The sequence below is a fragment of the Protopterus annectens genome, chromosome 5.part0 (assembly GCF_019279795.1).
Source record: "Protopterus annectens isolate FY-2018-M chromosome 5.part0, PAN1.0, whole genome shotgun sequence".
NCBI classification, from domain to species: domain Eukaryota; kingdom Metazoa; phylum Chordata; order Ceratodontiformes; family Protopteridae; genus Protopterus; species Protopterus annectens.
In genome coordinates this window covers 402,511,883-402,525,329 of record NC_056735.1, presented here as the reverse complement: position 1 = coordinate 402,525,329, position 13,447 = coordinate 402,511,883, and the positions used below count along the sequence as shown (strand labels likewise).

The following is a 13,447-nucleotide window of genomic DNA, read 5'->3' as shown; positions in this document are numbered from 1 at the left end:
GGAGTGCACTTCCCTTTCAAGTCCGATCGTGTCGGCTCCAGCGCCTGTCCTCACGGAGCCGAGGAGACTACTCTATGAGCCAGGGGAGAGTGGTTCACCTTCGGCTTTCGATGTGGTGGAGAGAGGGTGCTGTCAAGTTCGAAGTCCCCTGTCCGTGCTACGGATCCACCCTTCACTCCCTTGCATATGGGCCTGTCTTCTATCGTCCGGCCCCAGGGACAGCCTGCATCTGCGCTCCAGTTAGTTCCCATAGAGGAACATGACCCCGTTGGTGAGCCCTCCTTGGACAGTCCCGTCGAGGAGGTCCCTCACCAATGAAAGTGTAAGAGGAGGCACTTGGACTCCCCCGAGTCCCTCACAGAGGACACGGACTTGGGGGAAGGTTCCCCCAGGTCACCCCCCCGAAGGGGAAGGTTCCCCCAGGTCACCCTCCCAAGGACGTCTCCTTTGGAGACGGTGTGGAGATGCTGCGCATTAGAGGGGGGTGGTCAGCCCAAAAACCTTCTTCGGATGAGTCTGTGTTTTTGGAGGCGTTTGATGCAGGCCCGTCTACCTCTTGGGTGTCCCCCCGGCCGACCCCCTGGTAGACTTGATTACTACCTGGGCTTGGAAGGAGCCGGACACTGTGGAGCCAATCTCTAGGAGACTGGGTAAAATCCTTAGTCCCCCTTCTGACAAGCCGGCGTGGAATAAAGGTTCCCAGGTAGATGCCATGGTGGTGGCAGCTGCCACCAAGAAGGAACTGGCACAAGAAAGTTCCTTGGTCCATCCGCCTGATAAGGAGTCTCAGACGATGGACCGCATTGGAAAGCGGATGTTTGCTTCAGCCACCTTTTCTATAAGGGCACCGAATTATCTGGCACACATTAGGCTTCAGTGGGATCTGATAAGAGTACGCTGGGTCTCCCCCAGAGTCCATGGCGGCTGAGGACAAACGAACCTTCTCGGCTCGCATGGCCACTCTAAAGTCTATATCTAACACTTCTATGCGGCTTCTCTCCCGTGCCACGGAGGGGGCGGCTAGAGCCAGTGGAGCAGGGGTCGCCTTGCGGCGCCATGCCTGACTCCATCTTTGCGACTTTGTGGAACCCTTCAAGGCGCCCTTCGCGAAGACTCCCTTTTACGGTTCTACACTATTAGGCAAAACCATCCATGACACGCTACTCCAGAGCGAGAAAGACGGGAAGACGCTGTCTACTGTCGGAATCCGCTTCTCGTCTCCTCAAAGGTCCTTCTCGAGGAACCAGAGAGGACAAAAGAAGATGTGGTTCTGAAAGTCTCAGCAGTCCCGTCCAGCTCCCAGACCCTTCGTCCTTCAGAGGCAGAGGAGGACAAGGTGGACGCCGGCCCAGAGGCAGAGGGGGCCCGAAGAGTTTCAGGTCGAGAGAACCCTTCTCTGACCGACCCGCGCAGCAGCCCTGAGGGGTTGCCTGACTGTCCTTCTCTGGATGCAGTCGGGGGGCATTTTTCGGAGCATCTGGCAAGTTGGGAGTCCATTATGACAGATCGCTGGGTGCTCCGAATAATATCCAGAGGTTACTCTATCCCCTTCATGAATCTTCCCCCACTAGGGAAGCGCCTCCCCAATGTCTCACCCAATCAGAGGGAGGTTGCGGCTTCAGAAATAAAGAAATTACTAGAAAAAAGGGACATCCAGCACGTCCCCCCAGAGCAGTCCGGGTTGGGCAATTACTCCAGGTTCTTTTTGGTGCCAAAAAAGATGGGGGACTTGAGGCCAATTCTCGACCTGTCAACTTTGAACCTGTTCATTGCCAAAAAGAAATTCCGGATGGTTACTCTACAATCTGTTCTCCCCCTTCTGCAGGAGAATGACTGGATGTGTTCCATAGACCTCAATGATGCGTACTCCCACATTCTCATGGACAGGCGATCTAGGAGGTTTCTCTGCTTTTGGCTGAGAGCCAGTCATTATCAGTTCAGGGTCCTCCCATTCGGCCTCACCACAGCCCCCAGGGTGTTCACCAAGGTCATGGCAGTTGTGGCAGCCCACCTGAGACTTAAGGGAATTCAGGTCTTTCCGTACCTAGATGACTGGCTCCTCACCGCCCCACCAGGCATCTACTCTGTTCTGCCAGGGATTATTCTTTACTCTTGGCCCATCACCTAGGCATTACCATAAATTTCAGGAAGTCGTCTCTTCATCCGGTTCAGGTTCTGGATTTCATAGGGGCCAGGATTAACACCCTTCAGTCCAAGGCCTTTCTGACAGCGGACAGGTTACGCACCTTGTCACTTCATATAGTAGCACTTCTACAGTCCCCAGCCCCACCTGCAGAATTAGTCCTGAGAGCCCTAGGATCCATGGTGGCAGCCATCAGCCTTTCACCTCTTGCCCGTCTGCACATGAGAGTCCTTCAATGGACCCTTCAGGTCCAGTGGTCCCTCCTTCTACACCCATTGGACTCACCGATTCCCCTAAGCAGGGTTTGCAGGAACTTCTTTGGTGGCTTAATTCCCGAGAGCTTCAGGAAGGGAGACCGTTTGTGATGCCTCAACCCCAAGCCAAGCTGACCACGGATGCTTCTCGCCTCAGGTTGGGGGGGCATTGCATGGGCAGAACCGTCCAAGGCACGTGGACCTCTGTAGAGACCGTTCTGCATATCAGTGTTCTGGAGATGAGGGCGGTGCTTTTAGCGTTGCAAGCCCTTCAGGACCTTCTTCCTCCAGGGACTATTTCAATTCAGACAGACAACATGGCAGTGGTCTGGTACATCAACAAACAGGGAGGAATCGGGTCTTACCTCTTTGTCGAGAGGCTATGAGAGTTTGGGAATGGGTGATTTTCCACCAACCGTTTTCTGATAGCAGTGCACATTCCGGGTCAGTCCAACATTCTAGCGGACAAGCTGAGTCGTTCTATCCTCACACCTTACGAGTGGTCTCTAAACCCCTTAGTAGAAAACAGATCCTCCTCTGATGGGGTCAGCCTTGCTGCATTCTCTTCACGTCTCCTTCAAACGCAAAGTGCAGAAATTTTTCGCTCTAATTCCCCCATTGGGGCAGAGTCCCAGAGACGCTCTGGTTCATGCTTGGCCACCCGGTCTTCTTTATGCTTATCCTCCTCTTCTGATAATGATGAAATTTCTGCAGAAAGCTTGTCGGTTGGGGAGCAAAATAATCCTCATAGTCCCATTCTGGCCTAGTCAGGTCTGGTTCCCGTATCTGCGGTCTCGCATCATAACTCCCCCTTGGGTCTTAGATCCCATTCTGGATCTGATTTCTCATCTTTCGGGATTGCAAACTCCAAATCTGGACGACCTCAAGCTCACAGCTTGGTTGATCCAGTTCCACTAGTGGCTAGGACTCCCGATATCTCATCTCCCGTAAAATCTATTCTGGTAGCGGCACATAAGCCCTCTACCAGGAAAATCTACAAGAGTAAATGGAAATGTTTTTCCATCTGGGCCAAACATAGGGATTTGGACCCTTTTACGGCTCCCATTAAAGCAGTTCTTGAATTTCTGCCCCACATTTTTCATCAAGGGGCCAGTTCTTCTACTGTGAAGGTTCAGATGGCTGCCATTTTTCATTTCCACATCGGGGACAACCTTGGACCCTTAGCTTCCTCTAAGATATGCAAGACCTTCTTGAAAGGCACCTTTCTGTTAAGACCTCCGGTCAAGAATGTGGTTCCCTCATGGGACTTAACCTTAGTTCTTCAGGCTCTAACTGGCCCACCCTTTGAGCCTGCAGCTTCCGTTGACTTAAAATTCTTATCCTGGAAAACTGCCTTCTTGATTGCAATTACTTCAGCTGGAAGGGTATCTGAACTTCAAGCCCTTTGCGCAAAGACCCCCATACCTGGTCTTCCATAAGGACAGAGTATCTCTCAGGACTAATCCTTCATTCTTGTGTAAAGTGGCCTCCGAGGCCAATATCAATCAAGCCATCAATTTGCCTGTTTTCTTCCCCAACTTTCAAAACAAAGGGGAATACAAACTGCACTTGTTGGATGTGCATAGACAATTGCGATTTTATTTGCACAGGACAGCTGCTTCTCGCAAATCGGAGCAACTTTTCGTGTCTTGCTAAGTCGTCCTTAGGCAAGCCAGTTACGAAAGTTACATTAGCTAGATGGATATCCCTCTGCATCTTACACGCGTATACAGCTTCCGGTCAGCCAGAACCCTTGGGGGTTCATGCTCACTCCACCCGTTCTATGGCTACCTCTGCAGTATTTTGGTCAAGAGTTCCCTTAGATGACATCTGTTCAGCGGCTACTTGGGCCTCTTCTCATACCTTCATTTCTCATTACAAGCTGGATCTGATATCCAGAGGGAGGGCAGCCTTTGGCTCCGCAGTGCTCCGGAATATCCTTCCTTGAGGAACTCCCAGGTTTTTGGTAGCTGGGGACTCTGTCCCACAGGTTGCTGATCAACTGAAGTTAACTACTTCAGATAAAGAAGTTATGTACTCGCCATAACGTTCCATCTGAGTAGGTAACTTCATTTGTCAGCAACCAACCCCCCCTTCCCCCTAACCTGTTTCGTGGTCATAGTCATAACGGAATGTCTTTCTTCTGTTACGCATCAAGTTAGAATTTCTCTTTCGAGTATGTTTGACTGTTGTTGGTTGATAAATTGTCAAACTCAGTCTGAGGACTGGAGGGAGGCAGCAGGGTATTATGGGTAAGGGGGAGGAGCTGAGAGCTCGGATCTTTAGCTTGGAAAGCTCCCGGCTCGGATCCGATACCCTCAGGTTGCTGACAAATGAAGTTACGTACTCAGATGGAACGTTATGGTGAGTACATAACTTCTTTTTTTTTTTCAGTCTGTGGGTTATCAAATCCTACTCCAATCCAGTGCTGTCCAAATCCTCTTGACTTCAACTCGCCAGGATCCCCCTTCCCTACCCAAAATCCCTGGCTCCCAGCTGATACCCCAGATCAAGTTTGCTATCATTCCAGTCAGCAACTCAGTCCATGGCTCTGCTCCAGGGTTTACTTTTTGGTGCTTTCTGGTGTTTCTTCCCCTTACCTTTAGATAAGTTAGTAAAAGGCAGGTTGCATAATTTACCTATGCCAGGGTGTTGGGGTTTCTCTTATTTGTCATTTTAATGTGTTTGCAGTTGATTGTGGGCTTTTCCCACCTTGTTGAGATTTTTTTGCTTGCCATTTTGATTGTGTGTCAGTGTAGGGTTTTTTTTTTTTAGGGTTAGTGTGCATGTTAGTGTAGTGTTTACTGTTTAATTTTAGTGTGTTGTGTTTCTGTGGTTGTTCCTTATTCATGGATAAGGGGTTCAGGAAATGTGTTGCTTGTGGACACAAGCTGCTCTTGCAAGATGTGCACAAGTTCAAGTATTGCTTGGGGGTTGCTCATCTCTATTTCCCCTATTCAAATTGTGAGGGGTTCAGGTTAATAGTGTGACACACACTTCCCTCTCACCAGGCTGGACAAGGTCACAGTCAGCTGCCTGTTGGGAGCCAGGATCAGCCAAGTCATGCATGTACTCAAGTCACTCAGCAGTAATTACCATTATGACTCTGTTGTAATACATGTTGGAGTAAATGATTTGAGATTTACCTCTGGACTAAATGAAGAGAGACATACTAGACCTCTCAGATTGTATGCCAGACAGGTATGCCCCTAGCCCTAAGCAGCATTCTGCCTTCATCTAGGATGATGCCACAGTACAGACAAAAAATGATTGATTTTAACAATTGGCTTAGCTTCTGGTGTCACTGAAAGGAGATCCAGTATCCATCACCCTGGGAAGACATGGTTGACAGACCTTGATGCTTCATCAACAAGGGTTTCAAATATCCTAGACCTAGCACTTACCAACATGGGAGGCTACTGCACTACCCACTGTGTGCTTCCCATAAATCTGTCTCATTTGAAGTAAAGGTCAGATCTGATACCCCCACAAGAGTGAAAAAAAAAATTTCTCCAAAGCAAACTATTGCCTCCTAAGCGATGGTATAAATGGTTTCAAAGCCCCTGCTATCACAGGCAAAAAAGACTACTATGTGGATAAGTACACAAATGCCCTGTATAGCCACTTAAGCAAATTTATTGACTCTGCAGTATCTGACAGGACTAAAATGGGATCCTCTTGCAAAAACAAGCCACCGTGGTGGACTGCAGCTATAAATAAGTTATATAACAAAAGAAAGAAACTGATATCAAAGAACAAGAAGGAATGTACTCGGCAAGGGTAGACTGCCCTATACAGCCAAATCAAATCAGAATCTTTGTAAAGTCCTCTAAAGCAAGTTACGAGACTAGACTGGCATCCCTAGCTAAGATCATCATAAGGCATTCTTTAGCTATGTCTGAAACTTTAAAGGGAATACCCAGCTGTGAGCCAAACTTATAGTGGATGGCACCACTCACACAGAACCTGAAGAAATTGCCAACCTGCTGGCTGACAGATTTGGTGACAATTTCACCCTCCTGTCCCAACCATCTGTACCCCATACCATTCCTGATGCCTGTCCTCTACTATCTATTACCAAAAAACAGGTTATTCAAGCACTCTCCAAGGCCAAATATACAACCTCTGTGGGACCAGAAAACATCCCAGGCTGAATATTAAACAGTCTAAAGTGAGACCTAGAGGAACCACTTAGTAGCTGTCTTTAACCACAGCCTGAGCACTGGTTTTGTGCTGGAGGAGTGGAGAATGGCAAAAGTAATCTCCTTGCCCAAAGAAGGTCCATCATCCGACCAGCCTGTTCTGCAAGGCCATGGAAAGAATTATCATGGACCTTATCAGCCAGGACATGGATAACTTTCAGACTCTTGACCCAACCCAGTTTGGTTTCATCAAGGGTATGTTTCGTTTACTAAATCCGGTGAACTTCTTTGAGAAAGTCACCAAAGCCCTTAATGAGGGTAAAACAGTACATACCACCTGTCTTGAATTCGCAAAGATGTTTGACACAATTCCCCACTCAGGGTTCATTGAGAAACTCTTCCCAGCTGGGTATCAACCCACTCATCACTAGATTGGTAGCAAACTGGCCCTCTGATAGAATGCACACTGTTAAAGTTGGGGAATCCACCTCCACCAGTAGACCAGTTACCAGTGATGTACCACAAGGGTCTGTACTGGGCCCTGTACTGTTTGGAATTTGTTTTCTGAAGTCCAGTCAAAAGTTGATGACCTGTGGCATACAAATTTTGCAGACTGCTCTAAACTGGGAGCATTTAGAGTCCCCCAACAACAGCAGGGCCATGGACTGAAACTAAATGCAAAAAAAGTCTCATTATCCTGTTTGTCAGAAAAGTAGCCCCTGTTAATTATGATGTAGACAGCACCCATCTAAACTTGAGCACAGTGGTGCATGACTTTGGAATGCTATCGACCTGCATTACCAACTTCAATCACCATGTGTCCACAGTAGTAAGGAACGCCTTCTACACTGCCCATCTAATAAATAAGGGCATTGCATCCAAGGCCATGGAGGTCATTACCCCACTGTACTCTGCCCTTATCAGACCACTGATTGAGTACAATGTTCCCATATGTATGTACCTCAACAGACACCTGCAGCAGCTGGAGAGACCACAGAGGTTTCTAACCAAGAGAATTCAGAGCCTCCAAACCATGACCTACATGGAAAGACTGACAGCCGTGATGCTGTACTCTGTATCTAACAAGCTGCTGAGAGGCAACCTGTGCCTGGCCTACAGAGCAGTCTCTGACCTTGCCCGAATGGAAATGCTGCACATCCACAAATCAAATGGGACAGGAGTTGCTCGCACCAGACATCTCAAACAGGCCTGCGACATTAATAGAACTTGAGCAAGAGATAGATATCTCCCCCAGAGATTTCCGCTTCTCTGGAATAAGCTCCCACTTCATGTGAAGCAGAGCTCCTCAATGATCCTATTTAAGTGCAGCCTTGACAAATGGATGGGAAACCGCAAATTCACAATGGGGGTGGCTGTGCCTGTGGCGGTCATGGACAGGGGCAGTTGGTGCCTATCATAGTATTCCTCTGCAAACAGCCATTTAAGGTCAACTAGAGTGCTTGGTGGGGGGGGAGACTTGCATGGCTGGGCTTATACTTAGCCCTAGGGCCATTAGCATAGTAACCTCCTGTGAACCTGTTAATAAGTGGAGGGTGAAGTTAGTCTTGGAAGGTCTTCTTCCTGCTGGTTCTTCCTCTTTGGCTGCACAAGACATTTCTGAGAAGTTTCACTTCTAAGGACTCCAAGACTTGCAGAGGGGAATGTAAAAGGACTTCTATCTCCATGCCTGGATCCTCTTGTGGCTCGCCCAACCTGAAGGTCTCAAAACCTTTGGGTGCCCTAGCAGCCTCAGCACCGGTGTTGCTCTCTTTGGGGCTGATCACCCTTGGTACCAAACACAAGCAAGGCTTCATTTTTGGCTGTAAATGTGCTAGGCCTCTTTTTGGCCAAAGGGGATCCATCAGGTCAGGTAGCTTCCTCTTCTCTTCAACTTCACTGGAGATGTCACCAGAGTTTTCTCTTTTCCTGCCCTGGTTACAAGTCTATCTTGCTCTGATCCAACAGGCGAGTTCATCATCAAAGCAACCCTCCATGCCCCCATCAGTGGCTTTATCTGTTCAGCCATCAAGGTTGGTGGGTAGTTTTAAAGCTTCAGAGCTAGAATAGCTGATAAGGTCCTTCTTGCAGACTCTGATGCAGTTAGGTCTTATTGCTTCAAGTCTGGGACCCGAGTGGACCTCTAAGATCTGACATCAAAACAGGCATTTCTGGGTCAGGTTCAACAATCCTAGCTTCGGGTTTGTCCCTCCCACTCTGAGTGTTGTCTGTCGATGGCTCAGCTGTGGTCTTGATGTCAGGGTGAGGTGCAGCTCCCCCAGGTTAGAGTACACCTTTGGTTTTGTTATATCCTGGGACTGATGGCCAGCTCCTTCATCTAGGAAAGGATGTTCTCTGCTCCGGAGACGGGCTGGTCTTCCTCAGCCAGTGCCCTTTCCCCCTATTTATCTGTGTCTACAGCCAGCCATCAGCCTGCTCCTGGACAACCCATGGCAGTTGGCCTGTAATCCGTCCCCCTTCTTGGGCTTCCTGCATCTTCCACCTCTCTTGTGGCTTTGCCAGAGCTGGAGTTCTCAGGCAAGAGGAAGCATCTACACTACCCTGAGGAGTCCCTCACAAATGATACTGACCTTGATGAAGGAGCAAGATCCTCTACGTCACTGCATGATGATGCCTCCTTTGGCAACCTGTTTGAGCTTCTTTGTCAGCACTGAGGCTGGATCACCAAAGCCCCTTTTCTGGAGGAGTCAGTATTTTTGGAGGCCTTTGGCATGGACCTATCCATAACTTGAGTGGTTCCCACTCTGGATATACTCCCTAGATCTAGTGTCTGTGAGGGCATGGAAAGAACCTGACATGGTAGTGCCCATACCTAAGAAGCATGACAAAATTCTTGCTCCTCCCAAAGACTGGCCACACTGAAATAAGGCTCTAGTAGTGGATGTGATCCTGGTGGCAACTGCCACAAAGAAGGAAAGTTCCTCGCTCCATCCCTTGAACAGAAAATCCCTGGCTTTGAGCCATCTAGGGAAACTATCTTATGTCTCCGTGACATTCACTTTGAGGTCAATCAAGTATTTATCCTACTTGACAAGGTTTCCTTGAGATCTTTTGTTTGAATTGTCAAGGAATATTAAGATGCAGCAGTCTCAGTAGGTTCAGAAAACACTGGACATTCAGCTGTCTACACTAATGTCCATTGCCAATGTTTCCATGCATCTCATTTTGAACATAGTCGATGGAATGTCCCGAGCAGCTGACACTGGCATTGCCACGAGATGCCACGCTTGGATGCAGCTGTACAACTTTGCAGACTGCTTCAAGGTGTTTTGTTAATGCCCCTTTCAATGGCTTTTCCCTGTTTTGGCCTAAGATTAAAGACACTGTAATGAGCAGCAAGCAAGGTGGGAAGACTGTGTCCTCTGTAAGAGTGCATTTTGCTGCCCCTCAATGAACCTTCTCAAGGAATCAGAAGACTGGTAAATGTCTGTTTTTTTAGTACATTGCAGTAGCCTTCCCAGGATGCTCCCTTCTGTGGGTTTTGCTGGGGGGATAGAATAATGGGCATCACCTACGGGACAGTCCATAAAATCGTCCATTCCACTGAGATTTCTTTAGTGGGCCTTTTCAGCAATCCACAGAGATTACCAATTTGTCCTGCTGTGGATGTAGTCAGGGGTTGCCTGGCTCTTCACCATAAGCTTGGAAGGCCATCACCTCAGATGTGTAGGTGTTGAGTCAAAACCAGAGGTTATACCATTCCCTTTTTAGAAATTCCAAAACTCTGTCACAGACATCTTCCAGACATTCCACTTCATCGGAGACTGCTGGTAGTGGTAGAGAAGCAGCTGGCAAATAATTATCCAAGAGGCCCCACCCAACTAACTAGAATCTGGGTTCTACTGAAGGTTCTTTTTGGTACTAGAGAAGAGCAAGGACATCAGGCTGATTTTCGATTTGAGCTAATTGAATTCCTTCATGAAACGGACCAAATTCTGGATGGTCACAGTGCAGTCCATTCAACCTCTGTGGAAGAAGGTAAATTGGATGTGCCCAACAGACCACATGGATACCTACCATCATGTCAAGATAGGTGCTACAGGAGGTTTCTGAGATTGTCTTGGGGTCAATCATTACCAATTCAGAGCCCTGCCATTCTTTCTCACTGCTGCCACCCAGGTGTTCACCAAGTGCATGGCAGTGGTTGCAGCCTGGCTCTGGCTGCAGTAACTTTCAAGTCTGTTCATACCTGGGTGATTAGCTCTCCATTGCCCTCAAAAGAGCATCTGCAGTCGGGGCCAGGGATACCTTACACCATTTGTGCTGCAATTTTAGGTACAGCTGTCAATTATCTAAAGTCGAGTCTACAACCATTTCAGACATTAGAGTATAGGTTGCCATTTGGATATTGTCAACCAATTTGTGCACATGATTTTGAAATTCTGGGGCCATATGGTTGACCCCTTTATCGAGGTACCACATGAAGGCTCTGCAATGGCTGTCACATTGCAGTGGTCCTGTTTAACTCATCCAATGGACTTTCCTGTTAAGATGATAAAGGTGCAAAAAAGAAGAAGCCAGCACTCAATTCTCCAGTGTAGCCTTCTGGCAAAAAAATATTTTATTCCATGAAGACTATAAAAAATTAACCCAGTGGGGGTCATACCGGTTTGGGCAAAAGCCTTCTTGAGCAACCACACCACAAAAATAATGTAAAAAAACTATTAACTCACACACATTTATATGCAATTTAGTTCCGCCCTCTAGTGGATAAAAATATATTGCATAACTAGATATTTAAAAAATGTCATTTATTATTTTTGCTATCACAAAATATCTGTGTGTACAGAAATCCAATAGTAAATATATAAATGATTATCTATTTCAAAATCATTCAAAATTGGTCATTCAACCCAGGTGAAAATAGAGCTCCCAATTTGGCAATCCACATTTTTTCTTTACGCATTAGTAACACGTGTAATGCATAAACCTCATTACTGTTGAACCTGATACTGTCAATGACCATGAAGCTAAAGATCCCTGTGGGATTTTTGAGTATGTGTTTGTATAAGGGACTCAAATCTTTTTTGTTTCTGATATCACTTAAATGTTCACCGACCCTTAATTTAAAGGGTCGGGAAGTCTGTCCCACATAAAAGGCCCGACAGCTACATTGGGCTAAATAAATAACCCAACTGGTACTGCAGTTAGCAAAAAAAGAAACATTATAAACATGTGGAGAATTGTGAGAAGTAAAACTGTCCGTCTTGAGCACCCTCGAACAATGTGAGCAGTGCCCACATGGATGACAACCCAGCAAAAGTTGCCCAGTTACTGTTGCTTGAGCAGAGGGATTGGGAAGATAATTATGCACCGTTTTATAATGACTGAATAATGATCCCAATGACTGCCCCTTCCGAAAGGAATAGGAAAACCAATCTTTAATGTAGTTATTTAATGTGTTATCTGACTGTAATAAGTACCAATGTCTTTGAATGATATTCATGAAGCTCATGAAGGAGTAAAATTGCCCCCAGGGGATTAAGAATAAGGTTGCAATCTATGGTTGCTGAACCAGATGAGCGTCTTTTGACCCAGTGGTCTGAGGCACAACAACAGGTTTGTATGACTTTTGTTAATATAGTGACTAACCATCACGAGAGGAAGGAGGAGGAACAAACTACTCAGGTTTTGAGTTTAAGTAAAGGATTTGAGGATTTTTCATCACTCTCATGTTATAACTTGGTAAGGATCTGTTAGAATTGGATTCTGGGTTGAAGGAAAGAAAAAGAAAAATGTTTACTTGTGATGTGGGAGATTATGATAGAGGTAAGCCTTTTGAGGTGCGTCCCAGAGTTAAATTTGTCTCACCTGTCTAAACCCCAAAAAAATCAAGGGCCTCTCGACCTAGGACTATACTCAAGAAAAGAGATAGGGAGTCTGCAACTTCTGGGGATGAATCATCATTGAACACAGACTGGGAGGATGGCCACACCAGAGTTTCACCAGTTCCCAAGAGGAACAATTTAGAGCGCAGTTTGAGGGGTGGATCCCTTTAGGTACAGATCTCAGAGATGGGGGGGGGGGTAGGAAACACAAAATACATCATGGATCTTGGGGTGTTTCTTCAGAATATGACCAAAATTTGAATGTTGAAGTGAACAATGTACACAACATATCTTCTGTTCTATTTAATGAACAACTCCTCCAGGTTCTAAATTTGGGTTTTGTGCCAAGTTTTTGTGTTCCGGAGCATCATTTTGCACAAGATGTTGTCAATTTTTGCCGTACCCTTAATTTAAGATTGATCTACCTTCTCCCCTTCTAAGTTGTGAAAAAACAATCTGGCCTCGGAACTTTTCGATTTAGACCTTCACAGTTCAAGCCACCAGTGTCACCCATTGTGCAGTCTTTTCAAAATGAGGTTCTCAAAGATTTACATCCGAATTTGAGCAATCATAATACTATTAAGGATAATCTCAGCCAACAAGAAAGGTCATGTGTTGAACATCTTATTAAGAATCATGACATTGCCATTTTGCCGGCGGACAAGGGTGAGGCAGTGGTGGTTCAAAATTGGGTGGATTATGAGGCAGAGCAACAACTATCTAATGAATCTCATTATATGGCAATGTCTATTGACCCAACCAGTATGTTTAAACAGGACATTGACAAATTCTTGGATTTAGCAGAAGAGGAGGGTATCATCACTCAGGATACCTGTTATCACCTCAAGGTCAATCACCCTAGACAACAATACATTTAGTTTTTGCCTAAGATCCGTAAGGATCCCAATAGACCACCTGGTTGACCAGTTGTCTCTGGTAGAGGCTCCTTGACGGAGCCTTTGTCAGAATTTCTCACGCAATATCTTAAACCTTTGTTATCCTTGATACGGGCGAGGTTACAGGACACCACACAGATTCTTGCCATCATATCAGATATGCAAC

The 13,447-nt window shown here is 46.6% G+C and overlaps 1 protein-coding gene across 1 annotated transcript in view; it reads left to right on the top strand.

The window, feature by feature from the left end:
• The window catches only part of ATG3 (autophagy related 3), a 1,040,279-nt gene that overhangs the window by 321,006 nt on the left and 705,826 nt on the right, over positions 1–13,447 (top strand). Inside the window, exon 7 of the mRNA XM_044072369.1 lies at positions 13,187–13,219. Within this exon, the coding sequence (XP_043928304.1) occupies positions 13,187–13,219 (33 nt within the window). The remainder of the gene's footprint in view (positions 1–13,186; positions 13,220–13,447) is intronic.